This window comes from Ascaphus truei, chromosome 1 (genome assembly GCF_040206685.1).
Source record: "Ascaphus truei isolate aAscTru1 chromosome 1, aAscTru1.hap1, whole genome shotgun sequence".
Lineage (NCBI taxonomy): Eukaryota > Metazoa > Chordata > Amphibia > Anura > Ascaphidae > Ascaphus > Ascaphus truei.
Genome location: NC_134483.1, coordinates 160,007,664 through 160,022,580, shown reverse-complemented (window position 1 = coordinate 160,022,580; position 14,917 = coordinate 160,007,664). Strand labels below are relative to the sequence as shown.

At 50.6% G+C, this 14,917-nt stretch overlaps 1 protein-coding gene across 1 annotated transcript in view; it reads right to left on the bottom strand.

The window, feature by feature from the left end:
* LOC142493160 (relaxin-3-like) overlaps nt 1–14,549 on the bottom strand; it is a 31,168-nt gene extending 16,619 nt beyond the window's left edge. Inside the window, exon 1 of the mRNA XM_075596733.1 lies at nt 14,110–14,549. Coding sequence (XP_075452848.1) covers nt 14,110–14,362 — 253 coding nt within the window. The 5' untranslated portion in view covers nt 14,363–14,549. The remainder of the gene's footprint in view (nt 1–14,109) is intronic.
* Between the last annotated feature and the right edge of the window lie 368 nt (nt 14,550–14,917).

The window sequence follows — 14,917 nt, the reverse complement described above, 5'->3', positions numbered from 1 at the left end:
GGCTAAGCAAACGATGATGGCGCTTCCAGAGGAATATGTTGACGACTACGATCACTTAAAAGAGCTGTTATTATTTCAATATGGTCTCACCCCTGAAGCCTACCGGGGCAAATTCCGGCTTGAAGAGAGACAGCCCCAGGAGTCCTATGTGACTTACGTGACCCGCATGGCCCTGCATGGGCTCAGATGGGTGGAGGGCTATGAGGCCAAAACTTACCAACTCCTGCTGGATCTGATTTTCCAGGAGCAGCTCATGCAGCAGTGTCCACCGGCGCTGAGGGCTTGGGTGTACGACAAAAACCCCAAGACTTACCAGGAGGCGGCGAGGCTCGCAGATGATTATGTCGCCAGCCGGGCGCTGATACCCGCCAAAGCAGCAGCCAAAACGGCGGCGGGCCCAGCTAAAAAGACTATCAGTACTTCCCAATGGACTCAGAAGCCGCCTGCGGGCAGCAGTCCACCGAAGTCGGGAGAGCTCCGGCACGAGCGCCGGTGCTACAACTGTAACCGCACTGGTCACATCCGACCAGATTGCCCAGAACCCCTGCGTTCTGGCGGACCCGATCAGGGGCAACGCACCCCAGCTGCGAAGCCGGTAGCCCGCGTGCGGGTGGCTTCCACCAAAGAATCCCGACCAGTCATGGAAACAACTCCCAGCGAGACGTCCCATGCAACGCCTGCCCCGGTTTCATCGGTGCCTACAGCCAGGGGAAGACGACCCCTCAGTGCAATCCTGCAGCAAACGGACGGCCGGAGCAGACAACTCACCCCGGTCACAGTCGGCTTGATGGATTCAGGTGCTGCAGTAACCCTGGTCCGACCTGATATGGTCCGGCCAGAGGAATTGCTCCCAGGACCTGGGATGCAGATCACTGTGGCAGACGGAGAGCCACGTTTCCTGCAAATTGCCAGGATCTTTTTGGATTGGGGGGAGGGACATGGTGTGCGGGAATTGGGGTTTTTGCCCGGTTTGGATGCTGAAGTTCTTCTTGGCAACGATCTGGGACCGATGACCTGCACCTACGACCGGGTACCAAGACCCGCGGCGGTGGCGGCAGTCACCCGGAGCCAGACCGCGGCGATGGCGGCGGCTCTAGTCCCCCTGCCTTTGGGACCAACATTAGCGGAGGGCGCTGAGGAGCCCGGGAAGGTAAGCCAGGATCAGTTGCAATCACCGACTGACTTACTGTTCCCCCTCACCGCATCCCATTCCCCTGACCTAGATGTGACTGGGGGGTGGCCAGAATTAGGAGCCCAGTTTAGGGAGGCAGTAAAGGCAGACCCTACCCTGGCCGGTGTGAGACTTCGGGCGTCCGAATCTCAGCCAGGGGAGGGCACTGAGCGCTGCCTATGGCATCGGGGACTCCTGTATAGAGAAGCGGGGAACCCAGGGATAGTGGAGGGAGTGACCAGTAAGCGACAGCTAGTAGTGCCCCAGGGGTAGACAGCAACAGTTACGGGTAGCTCACTCTATTCCGTTAGCGGGGCATCAGGGGGTCAACAGAACGCGAGCCCGGTTATTACAGCGTTACTACTGGGTGGGGGCATCTCGGGATGTGGGCACTTTCTGCCGCTCCTGTGATGCCTGCCAGCGGGTAGGTAAGGCGGGCGACCGTGTGAAGGCACCCCTGAAACCCCTCCCGGTAATAGGGGAACCCTTCCAGAAGGTAGCGATGGACCTTGTAGGTCCCCTTATGATTCCTAGCAGGTCAGGGAAGCACTACATCATCACGGTGGTGGATTTTGCCACCCGGTACCCTGAGGCGGTAGCGCTTGGCACCTTAGATGCCAAGACCGTAGCAGCAGCATTGCTGAACATTTTTGCTAGGGTAGGTTTCCCTAGTGAGATCCTAGCCGATCAAGGGTCGCAGTTCATGAGTGAACTACTGTTACAGTGTCTCTGGGATGCATGCGGTGTACAGCACAGGCGCACTACCCCTTACTATCCCCAGACAAACGGATTATGTGAGAGGTTTAACGGTACCCTGAAGCAGATGCTTCGGACCATTATAGAGGCGGAGGGGAAAGACTGGGAGATTCACTTACAGCACTTGCTGTTTGCCTACCGAGAGGTACCGCAGGAATCTACAGGCTTCTCCCCCTTCGAGCTACTATATGGCCGCAGGGTGCGTGGACCTCTGGACCTATTCCGGGAGGGATGGGAAGGGGAGACTACTGCTACTGATGCTTCAGTGATCCAGTATGTAGTAGATCTCAGAGAACGGTTAGAGATGCTTATGGGGGTGGCCCAGAATCACATCAGGTCCGCTCAGACCAAGCAGAAGCAATGGTATGACCGGAATGCCCGTAGCAGGGAATTCATCCCAGGACAGCAGGTGCTTGTTCTCAAACCCACTCGGGAAAACAAGCTGATGGCTGCCTGGTCGGGACCGTACCAGGTCATCCGAAAGGTGAATGAGTACAACTACGTTGTACAGGTAGAGCCAGAGAGGCATAAGACTTATCACATTAACATGTTAAAAGGGTACAGAGCACCTAGTATGGGAGCAGTGATGGCAATTTGTAGCCCACTGCTGGAAGATCCGGCGAGCAATGCTCTGCCTGATCTCCTTGGGGAGGCTAGGCAGGGAAACACTGTAGAACAGGTGGAGATAGGGGCACAGTTGAGTGCTAGGCAGAAGGGAGAAGCCAGGGACATGCTAGCTAAGTATAGGGCTCTCCTCACTAACATGCTAGGGAAAACCCATCTCACAGAACACCCAGTGGACACAGTGGACTTGCGACCTCTGCATAAGCACACTTATAGAGTGTCAGCAGAGGTCAAGACCAGTATAGAGAGGGAGATCAGGGAGATGCTAACCCTAGGGGTATTTACCCCGTCCCAGAGTCCCTGGGCAAGTCCGGTAGTCCTAGTCCCTAAGAAGGACAAGACCACCCGGTTTTGTGTGGACTACCGCTTGCTCAACGCTGGGACGGTGTCAGATGCCATCCCATGCCCCGCATGGATGAGTTACTGGATGAACTCGTGGGGGCAAAGTATCTGACCACCATGGATTTGAGCAAAGGCTATTGGCAAATCCCACTGACCCTGGAGGCTAGGGAGAAGTCAGCATTCATCACTCCAAGTGGCCACTATGAGTTTTTAGTTATGCAATTTGGGATGAATATGCCCCGGCTACCTTCCAACGCCTGGTCAATCGTTTACTGGAAGGGATGCAGAGCTATGCCAGGGCTTACTTAGATGACATTGCTGTCTTTAGTAACTCCTGGGAATCTCACTAAGGACATGTAGCTGCAGTGTTAGCTAGGATTAGGGAAGCTGGGCTTACCTTGAAACCTACAAAGTGCATGGTGGGGATGGCAGAGGTCCTGTACTTAGGGCACAGGGTGGGTGGAGGGCACCTCAAACCAGAGCCAGCCGAGGTAGAAGCCATAGTTCAGTGGCCTGTTCCAAAAACCAAGAAACAGGTCATGGCCTATTTAGGCACCGCAGGGTACTATAGGAAATTTGTCCCACAGTACAGCGCCGTGGCCAAACCCCTGACTGATTTGACCAGAAAGCAACTGCCTGTGCTTATTACCTGGACTCCTGCCTGTGAAACTGCGTTTCAGGCACTGAAAACTGCGCTTGCTGGGGCCCCCATACTGGCTGCCCCGGACTATACCAAACATTTTCTTATACAGACTGATGCCTCAGACTTTGGCGTTGGGGCTGTGTTGAGCCAGGTGGGGGAAGACGGCAGAGAGCACCCTGTTGTGTACCTCAGCCGCAAACTACTCCCCAGGGAGGTGGCATATGCCACCATTGAGAAGGAGTGCCTGGCCATTGTATGGGCACTCAGAAAGCTCCAACCCTAAGTGTATGGGAGGGCTTTCACGGTCATCACAGACCATAACCCCCTGAGTTGGCTACAGAGGGCATCAGGGGAGAATGCCAAACTGCTAAGGTGGAGCTTGGCCCTGCAAGAATTTAAGTTCACTATCCAGCATAAGGGTAGTGAAAACAGCAATGCTGATGGACTTTTACGTCAGGACTATCCCTCTGAGACTGAATTCATTAATGGTGCCAGCAGTGACTGTCACGGTAACTTATGACAAGATATAATATACACCAAATATACCTGGGTTGAACTGAACACGACTAAGATATAAATAAATATAGTTTATTCCTTGAAAAAGTGAACACACAAGATATACAAATAACAGGCAAAATATAGACACTTACTTAAAGGTTTGGACAAGAAAGCCATCAGGATACACGATGGGCCATTTCTTCCATAATTCAGGTTCAGATGTACACACCACGAAAATACATGAAGACAACTGAGTATAGGACTGACACTGGTTTATATGCATTTCCAGTCATAAATCAGTGGTGAGGTTGGCAGTCTTACTCCAGAGTAAAACTCCTCCCACCCCAGGACGTTTAAAAACTGCTTTTCATATCTAAATAACTTCATAACTTCAGATGAGTAGTACTTACTGGCACGCGAGACATATTAATACATTCCGGCACGCATGACGCTCCCAATTAGACTAAATATTACCGTGTAACACTAAAATTAAGAGAGATATTAATATCTGTCTCTTAGTACCTGCTAGACATCATGTGTCTGTAATCATTATTTGCGACTCGGTCCCACGGATACACATATGTCATTTTTAGCATGTTCAGCCGAGGACATCTCAAGGTATTCTTATATTTAATAAGGTCACTCATTCTGATATCTCCTTCTGTAACCGCACCCCTGGCCCCCATAAAACCCCTTGTCAAGAAATGCTTTGAAGCTGGGCCTCCTGTGTAGAGAACGTTTGTCACAGGTGCTATAATTCAAACCCAATGCTCCAGACATGGGCCTAACTGTCTCTAACAGCAATATACAGTTGGTTGCTGAAGCAGGGTAAAAAACACCTTACTGAACCGCAGTCCAGTTAACCCCTTGCTTCCCACGTGAGAGCAGGGGGTGGCCAAATGGGGTGTAACCCCTTCAATACCGGGCCAACCCCCATCTCCCATGACAGTGACCCACTCCCCGTGAGGGCCAGAGGGCCACAGGTCACCTATTAAGAAGGGGAGGTGTAGAGGGAGAGGGCGATTGGCCCGGTATTAAAGGGGTTGCCCCCCATATGGCCACCCCCTGACCTCACCAGGGAGGCAAGGGGATAACTGGACTGCGGTACAGGAATGTGGTTTTTACCTTGCTGGAACATGAAAATGTGTGTTCCCCTGTTCTAGTGTATTATCACCATGTAAGTGTCTGTACCACACACACACTGGGATCCATCCAGGAGGACATGGGTTAATAGTTAGGAAATGATTATAGCCCTTTGTTTAATGTTCCTGCCTTTTCAGGCACCATTTTGCAGAGTCCCATAGGTCGCCATTGGAGCTCCATTCGTTTCAATGGCGGATCTAGCGGTTTTGGACCTGTTTCCCTCGAAGACCAGCAGGTGGCATCCGAGAGGAAGAGCAGCGGTTTTCCATTGTAAGTCAATGGGCCCATTGACTTCAATGGAGATTCCTCGACGGCGATCTCCAGGAATAGGTTGGCAGCCGTCCAAACCGCAAAGCGGAAACATTGTCTAAAAAAAGAGCTTTCATCATTGTTAGTTCAAGGTCAACGACAAGTGTTGTGGGAATCGTAGGTTCTAGGGCACCCAGGAATAAAATTCTTTTTGCCCCTAGCTCCTACGCCTCCCCACACTTGACCACCACCGGGTCCCAGAATCCAGGACCTCCAGAAAGGGTCGCGCTGGTTGAGCGGTCATAGGCTTCAATGGCGACGAGAGGAGCAGCGCGAGAAAACGGCTAAGTCCAAAACCCTGAAAACCATAAGCCCATATCTCCGGTTCTGGAGGGTCCAGAGGGCCGTGGTTTGGGGTGCCGTCAGTCACTGTTCCGGCATGACTGCAGGTCCATTCCCGACCCTCTTCGACCAACCCGACGGAGTATGGACCACCGTAAAGGTCCGTGAGTTTTCCCATAGACATCAATGGCGGCAGTTCCCCATTGACCGGCTATGGCGGAGACGTCCCATAGGCTTCAACGGCGGCGATGCCCCATTGTAAGTCTATGGCGGCGGACTCCCATAGGCGGCAATGGCGGAGTTTCCCCATTGAAAGTCTATGACGACGGGGCCCGTCGATCTCAATGGGAAAGGAGTGAAAAACTGAGATTTATTTTACAGCGGAGAATTTTGTAATAAAGAAATAAACAGTTTATCTTGTATTTGCATATCTCCGGTTCTGTGGCTCACAGCGGGCTGAAACTTGGCCACTATGGTGAACCACTTCCGGCATGAAGGACTGGGTCGTTTCGACCCGCTGGACCCAACAGAACCGGTTATTTTAATGTCTGTATATTAAAAACTATGTTGTGTTTCAAAGCGGGGACAAAAGCCCGCGAAGATTCCTGCACACTGAGGAATGCAAATGGTCAGGGGGGCGACCTAATGTCTAAGAAACAGACCCCTGATCAAAGGCTCAGCCTCTCTAACTGTTTACATGAGAGCGGAGAAGTGCAGGGCTTGAGTGGTTTGTAGGTGCTATAACTCACACCTTACAAAGAATATCCTGCCAGATACCCCATCTGGCAGACTGCCCGGTACCCCTGACTCGGGTGTGGAGCTATAGAAATGAGACCCTCAAGGTCCCAGTACGCATGTGCCATCTAGCTGGGGGCATGGGTTAACAGTGTTCCCACGTTAGAGATTGGGTGCAGGTAATTGTTCTCCAATAGTCTGCACTCAATAGTAAGAATAGGGTTGAAAAGATATATAAACTGATGTCAACCCTACAGTCTTTGTCTTCTGGTTACATCTTGATTGATACTTGATTGCTGGAGAATTGCAATCTGACTACTTCTTCATTCCAACCCCTAAGTAAGTGTTACCTTCTTGTTTATTAATTGTACTATCTTGTTGTGTTCACCTATCTAAGGAATAAATATACTTTATTATATCTAAGCCTCGTTCAGTTCAACCCAGTTATTTGGTGTATATTATATCTTGTCATAAGTTACCGTGACAGTATCTCTCTGCAGTTTTCCGCTCGTGGGCCAATAGGAAGCCACACCGAGGGACATCATAGCTTCCTATTGGCGCGCATTGAAAATCAGCCATAATGTGAACTCTGGAGTGGCTACCGACACCCACTACTGAGGTAAGTATCTCCAGGAGCAGGGGTCCCCGAGGCTGAAATTAATAGGGTTTAGCTCCAGAGACCCACTGCTTCAATCTATATATATATATATATATATATATATATGAATTAAACAAGGCAGCAGGCACTCTGTAAACACTGAAACACTGATGCTTATCCCATATGCGTAATAGATACAGCAGATATTACCAGATCTTGATCCGGAAAGGAGAGACAGCACACAGCCAAGTTGAAATGACAATATATTGAGGTAACAAAACCAAGGCACTACATCCGACGTTTCGGTCAGCTACATGTGACCTGACGTCACCTGTTTGTGTATGCATGTTTGCAATTGGTTTACACGGGTGAGTTTGATTATTTTTTGATTGCTTTGGGTATATATGTTTGTTCACTGGCACTCTTTCAATGCACATCCCTGAGGAAGGTCACATGTAGCTGACCTAAACGTCGGATGTAGTGCCTTGGTTTTGTTACCTCAATATATTGTCATTTCAACTTGGCTGTGTGCTGTCTCTTCTTTCCGGATCAAGATCTGGTAATTACATATATATATATATATATATATATGAAATGTTTGTCTGTGGGTTTGTGCGTTTTCTGATTGGTTGACGGCCGGCCACACCTCTCCCATTTTGTTGAGGGCCGGGGTTTGCGGGCCGGGGTGACGTCACAAACAGGGGCTCACAGGCAATCTTCTATGTTCCTCACTCTGCGCTTCTCCTTCACAGTACTCGGAGCGAGTCCGCTCTCCCCCCCCCCCAGTCCGCTCTCCGCCTCCCACCCAAGTCTGGCCGCCCCCCCTCCCCCCCCCCAAGTCCTGGACTGCTGGACTCTCAGGACTGCTGGCTACGAGCGCGATCTAGTAGTGAGGCCACCCCGTGCCCCCTCCTTGCTAGAGCAGGGATTCTCAACCAGGGCTCCGCGGAACACTGGGGTTCCGTTGAGCAGTCCCAGGGGTTCCGCCTGACCGCCCCAACAATTTCCTGTCTCTCTCCCCGTCTCTCCCTCCCCCCGGCTTTCCCGGCTCTCCCTCCCTCCAGCTGTGCCCAGCTCTCCCTCCCCCGGCTGTGCCCAGCTCTTCCTCTCCCCGGCTCCCCCTCAGAGCGAGTGTGCGCCGCCTCCTGCCCGCCCGCAACCTGCATGCCTCTGCCGCAGCCTGAGGTGGGGGAGAGAGGGAGATGCAGTGGCGATATATGAAAGATTGGGGGGGAGACGGGGGGGGGTTTGAGATGAGGGAGATGGGGGCGGTGATATGAGGGAGATGGGGGCGGGGTGATATAAGGGAGATGCAGTGGGGGTGATATGAGGGAGATGCGGGGGGAGGGGGTGATGTGGTGAGGTGCAGGAGGGGAGAGTGATGTGAGATGCAGGGGGGGAGTGATGTGAGGTGCCGGGGAGTAATGTGAGGTGCCAGGGGGGGGGGAGTGATGTGAGGTGCCGGGGGGGGGGGGGGAGTGATGTGAGGTGCCGGGGGGGAGAGTGATGTGAGATGCAGAGGGGGGGGAGAGTGATGTGAGATGCAGGGGGGGGGGGGTGGGGGGGAGTGATGTGAGATGCAGGGGGGGGGGAGAATGATGTGAGATGCAGGGGGGGAGAGTGATGTGAGATGCAGGGGGGGAGAGTGATGTGAGATGCAGGGGGGGAGAGTGATGTGAGATGCAGGGGGGGGGAGTGATGTAGATGCAGGGGGGGAGAGTGATGTGAGATGCAGGGGGGGAGAGTGATGTGAGATGCAGGGGGGGGAGAGTGATGTGAGATGCAGGGGGGGGAGAGTGATGTGAGATGCAGGGGGGTGAGTGATGTGAGATGCAGGGGGGGGAGAGTGATGTGAGATGCAGGGGGGGGGAGAATGATGTGAGATGCAGGGGGGGAGAGTGATGTGAGATGCAGGGGGGGAGAGTGATGTGAGATGCAGGGGGGGGGGGGGAGAGTGATGTGAGATGCAGGGGGGAGAGTGATGTGAGATGCAGGGGGGGAGAGTGATGTGAGATGAAGGGGGGGGAGAGTGATGTGAGATGTAGGGGGGGGAGAGTGATGTGAGATGCAGGGGGGGGAGAGTGATGTGATATGCAGATGGGGGGAGAGTGATGTGATATGCAGGGGGTGGAGAGTGATGTGAGATGCAGGGGGGGGGAGTGATGTGAGATGCAGGGGGGGGAGCGTGATGTGAGATGCAGGGGGGAGAATGATCTGTGGTGCAGGGGGGGAGAGTGATGTGTGGAGCTGTGAAGGGGAGGAACGGAGCTGTGAAGGGGGGGGGGGGGAAACGGAGCTGTGACCGGCGGGGGACTGCAGCTGTGAACGAGGGGGGGGGGGAGAGAACAGAGCTGTGAAGGGGGGCGGAACAGAGCTGTGAAGGGGGTGGGGGGGGGAACGGAGGGGTGAAAGGGGGGGGGACCAGAGCTGTTAACGGGGGAGGGGGGAATGGAGCTGTGAACGGAGGAGGGGAGTGGAGACAGAGGGGGAGAAGGAAAATGTTATCTCGTGCAACGCCGGGTATATCAGCTAGTCCAATACACACACACATTTGCTATATTCTTTGTTGTGAAGGGTGTTTGTCACTTTTTTTACCCACCATAACTTAACTAAGTATGGTAAAACCTATCCATTGCTTCATTTTTGCATAGCCAGTATAACCAATTCCACACTGAAGAGACCCATTAAGGTCGAAACAGTCTGTCTGTGGGTGGGTTTTCTGGCTATGCATCTTAACCCTGGCTGTGCTCAAAGCTGTGACCATGCAGCAAGCTTAAGCCTATAGGGGAACCATGTTGAATGGTTTTGAAGCAAAAGGTGGCACTGTGTGCTAATTTGCATGTCATTTCCCAGAATCCCTTGCTGCAGTGGAAGTGCTGGGTGATAATGGTGAAAGGTGGGGTTGCAGACCTGTCTAAGACATGCAAATGAGCATACAGTAATATTTCCATTTGCTATATGCTTTTCTTTGGAGGGTTTTTGTCACTTTTTTTACCCACCATAACTTAACTAAGTATATGTACATACATACATACTTACATACTGTACATACATACATACATACATACATACATACACTGCATTGATTGCTTCTTTTAAGGATATTCCTGCTTTAGCACAGGTGGTTCAGTCAAAATGACTGAGTCACCTGTGCTTAAGCAGGGATATCCTTAAAACCTGACCTGTTGGGGTTTCTTGAGGACTGGGGTTGGGAACCGTTGCTGTAGTTGAACACCAGGCATATTTTTATTTTTACAGTTGGATGTATCTGGTTTATATTAAGGACATTATTGTTTTTGTGGTTTTGAACATTGCTAGCACCAAAAACTGCTCAGCACCCAGTGGGTACAACTACCCCCAGCACTCAAACTAATTATGCTGCCATTATTAAACAAAAATATAAAAGGAAGAGACAATCACCAGTTATAGATGTAATTCATGTAATTGTAATAAGGAATACATCTTTAAATAGTGTTATTACTCATATTGCATCTATTTCCAAACAAAACAAAAACATCTTGTCTTATTTGCAAGGATAAAATATCATCGATGTAGCTGACGTTTTTTATTTGTAAAACTGATACTAAAATTTTCAGTTGGGATCATTCACTCTTATGGGAACTATGCCCCAAATCCAAAACATTACTTTCAACATCTTCTTTGGATTTGGGGAGCAAAGATTCTCAAACCGAAGAAAAAAAACAAACAAACAAAGATTGTGTAGTATGTATATGTACCCCACTAATGTACATAGTGCTTCCCAGCAGTAATACACGTGACATAATATAAATAACAAATAACGGGAAGAAGTGCTTCGGCCATAAAAGTAACATTTAGGAAAAAGAGTCCCTGCCCCAAAGAGCTTTTCAATGTAATTGGTAAGTAGGAAGATCGTACAGAGACAGTAGGAAGGTGTTCTAGTAAGTGCGTCTGCAAGGGGCCCACGGTCGGTGTATGAGTGTATAGTACCAGCCACTCAGGTACTCATATGCTTTGTTAAGGAGGTGGGTTTTAAGATGGGTCTTAAAAGGTGGATAGAGAGGGTGCTAGTTGGATATTGAGGGGAAGGCATTTGAGAGGTGTGGGGCACAGTGAGAGAGGTATAAGGCGGGAGAGGGCTTTAGACACAAAATTGCTAGCGAAACTTCTTCTGTGTATTGGATGTAAAGTAAAGGGCTTATCACTATCATGACCTCTAAGAGTTAAAAGCGGGTGTTTTGTGGTTAGATAAGACACCTGGATTCTGCTTTCAAAATAAATTCAGCATCTCCCTCCAGGAAAGATGGATTCTCACAAAATTTAATTACAGAGAAAGACCAATAGTGTCAATGGTTTAAACATCTGGTTTATCATGAATTATGCCATTTTTACAGTTCAGTGTTGGAAGTACATGCAATTGTTTTCATGCCCCATCAAAAAAAAAAATAAGAAAAACTTTCCCATGTAACCTTATTCATTTTTATGTGCCAATTGTTCTTAACCCTACCTGTGTCAGAGGGACCAGTAATGCATTGTAATGCATAGTGTTGTTGTCTTCTCTGACACTCAAGGGGTTAACAACATCATCTAACTAAGTTGATCTAATGACAGGGAACAGAACAGCAGGGGGCTGGCTCTACTTCAGCTCTGATCATGTTCACCCATCAACCAAACTCTGGAGAGCCAAAGGTTCCTGAGATATACAGTAGCAAGTTATGGCCACTGGGCAGGTATGGCCACTGGGTCAGGAAAAGTTGCAATGTCTTTGAGAGCTGAAGTTGTGAGTTTATATTGGTGAACCCATAGATATATTTGTAGGTGTTTTTGTGTAACGCACTAACACAAATAATCTTGGGAACCAGGATGCTCCCGGAGCTCGATTGGCGCTCCAATTCAGCTATCATTTACACACACAAAAAAACTGAAAAAATAAAAATTGGACTCCTGCTTAAAATTGGATGATGGATATATTTTTAAAGAATTAAATCTGTCAAATATACATATATTTAAAAAAAATTTTTTTTAAAGTCTAGACTGTACTATTGGAACTCAAAGGGGGTGTGTTGGGAAATTTGTTTTCTCCACCATGCTGAGAAGGAAACACTATGAGGAAAAAAGGCAGGCTGAAGGCATCACTTCCATTTTAAACTTTAGGCTATAAAGTTTACAAACCCTACCAGAAAAACTTTCACACAAAAAAACATTGCAGTCTATTAAAAATGTTTGTTAATTAAACGTATCGCTGCAATTATAGCTGAAAGTCTATTTGATCCTACCGTACATTGGGCTGCACCCTTAAATGACAAGTGCATGCTGTGTGGTTATGGTACCTTTAGGTGCCACTCCACATACAGGCACAATTAGATGAGGGTGGGTAACAAGTAATACCCTCCACTGCACAAATGACAGTAAACAGAACAAAGCAACAAGTGCATTTGTAGGTCTCCTACTTGTCCCCAAAATGTGCATAGTCCTTTTAGCCTGCAGATAAGGATTTGGGTTTGTGACATGCCAGTGACCACTTTCTGCTTTCTACCTGTTTCATAAATGCAATCAAACCCTTTTAGGACGTGTCAACATGGTGGGGAAACTTTTAGGCGTTGTGAAAAATATGGGTGTCTTATTGTACAGTGGGATTTTTTTACACCCTTCATAACCTCATTGTGTTTGTCTTCCAACCACTTCACACACTGAGCAGGCAAACTCAAATCTGACATGTGCCATCCAAAACCCAATTCAACCGCAGCACAAGTCCCAAGCCGAGTGTATAGTGCACATGCTGTGTAATGTAACATGTGCAAGTTATAGGTTACACCCGTGTGTTAAACTGCCTGGGAGAAATGTTACAAGTCTTCCCTGTGCTTGGGAAGATTTAAGCTCCATACATTGAATGAGTTAAATGTTCCTATGCGGAGAGGGACAGGGACATGCAGCGTGCCAGGGGACACTGTGCTGGCTATGTGACTCATGTAATAAAAGCTTTATTTCTACCAGTTTCTCTGTCCGTGGCACAAAATATTATCAGGGCTGGCAAAATACTGTGATCTAGAGTCCTAATCTCGGTGACAGTATGTAATAATACTAACACTAATAATAGTCAGGGATAATACTACACATTGCAATAATATTATATATGTAATATACTTGTATACATCATGTATTAATACATAGTAATAATAGTTATGGTGATATAAATACATGGGGTCATTTGTAATAATAAGTGCCACTTCCTCACTCCATAATATTAATAATAATTAATGTGTCCTCGCCCCTACTGTCTTCTTCCCTCTTTCCCCACCCAACTCCCGTCTCCTCTCCTAGTCTCTTTTCTTTGTACCCTTAATTTCCCATTTCCCCCTTCTCCTCCTGTAGTGTCCCTCTCCCCCCAGTCCAAGTGTCCCTCTCCCCCCTCACCAAATCCTGTAGGGTCCCTCTCCCCCATCACCAACTCCTGTAGGGTCCCTCTCTCTCCCCCCGCCCCTCTCCTCCTGTATGGTCCCTCTCCCCCCTCACCAAATCCTGTAGGGTCCCTCCCCCCCCTCACCAAATCCTGTAGGGTTCCTCTCCCCCATCACCAACTCCTGTAGGGTCCCTCTCTCTCCCCCCCTCCTCCTGTAGGGTCCCTCTCCCCCTCACCAACTCCTGTAGGGTCCCTCTCCCCCCTTCTCCTCCTGTAGGGTCCATCTCTCCCCTTCTCCTCCTGTAGGGTCCCTCTCTCCCCTTCTCCTCCTGTAGGGTCCCTCTCTCCCCTTCTCCTCCTGTAGGGTCCCTCTCCCCCCTTCTCCTCCTGTAGGGTCCCTCTCTCCCCTTCTCCTCCTGTAGGGTCCCTCTCTCCCCTTCTCCTCCTGTAGGGTCCCTCCCCCCCCCCTTCTCCTCCTGTAGGGCCCTTCCCCCCCTTCTCCTCCTGTAGGGTCCCTCTCCCTCCCCCCTTCTCCTCCTGTAGGGCCCTTCCCCCCTTCTCCTCCTGTAGGGTCCTTCTCTCTCACCCCCTCCCTTCTCCTCCTGTAGGGTCCCTGTGTCCCCCCTCACCTCTTCTCCGGTAGGACGGGCTGTCTCTCCTCCTCTCCCCGCTCTCCTCCTCCTCCAGCATAGACAGCCTCTTCCAGCGGGACCCCCCGCACGTGAAGATCACCGCCCGGATAAACTCCCGGCCGCACAGCCTCACCCCGTACTCTCCCGTTCCTCCTCCTCCTCCTGGCACCCCCCGGGGACTCTGCGCCCTCAGCTCTCCGAGCAGCAGAGCCGCGCACAGCAGCGTCACCCGCAGCCTCAGCAGCGCCATTCCGACACTTCGCGCAGCTTGTGTAAGCGGGAAGCCAACGGTCACCTCCCGCGTGCTTCAACTGCCTCTCGTAACTATGGCGACGGAACTGCCTCGGGGCCTCCACCAACCCTCACACCCCGCTGTAGCCCGAGTCCCGCGCAGGGCACGTGCCAGGGAGGTGCGCGCGGCTCTCGCGAGTCAACGTTCTACAAGTGCGCGCGGAACGCGTGGCTGGCTGCTGGCTGCACACTTCAGTACTGCAGAGTGGGGGCTGCGAAGTGTACGCGCTTCAATGTGACCCGGCTCCCTTCTACTCTGTTTTACCAGCAGTCTGTTCTTAACTCACTTTATGTCAGCTCACGGGTCTCTAACCCCTTGGTGTGTGCGTCCTGTGTCTGCCCGCGCAGTGTCACTGTGTGTGCGTCCTGTGTCTGCCCGCGCAGTGTCACTGTGTGTGTGTCCTGTGTCTGCCCGCGCAGTGCCACTGTGTGCCTCCCGCCTGCTCAGTGCCACTGTGTGCCTCCCGCCTGCTCAGTGCCACTGTGTGCCTCCCGCCTGCTCAGTGCTCCTTAT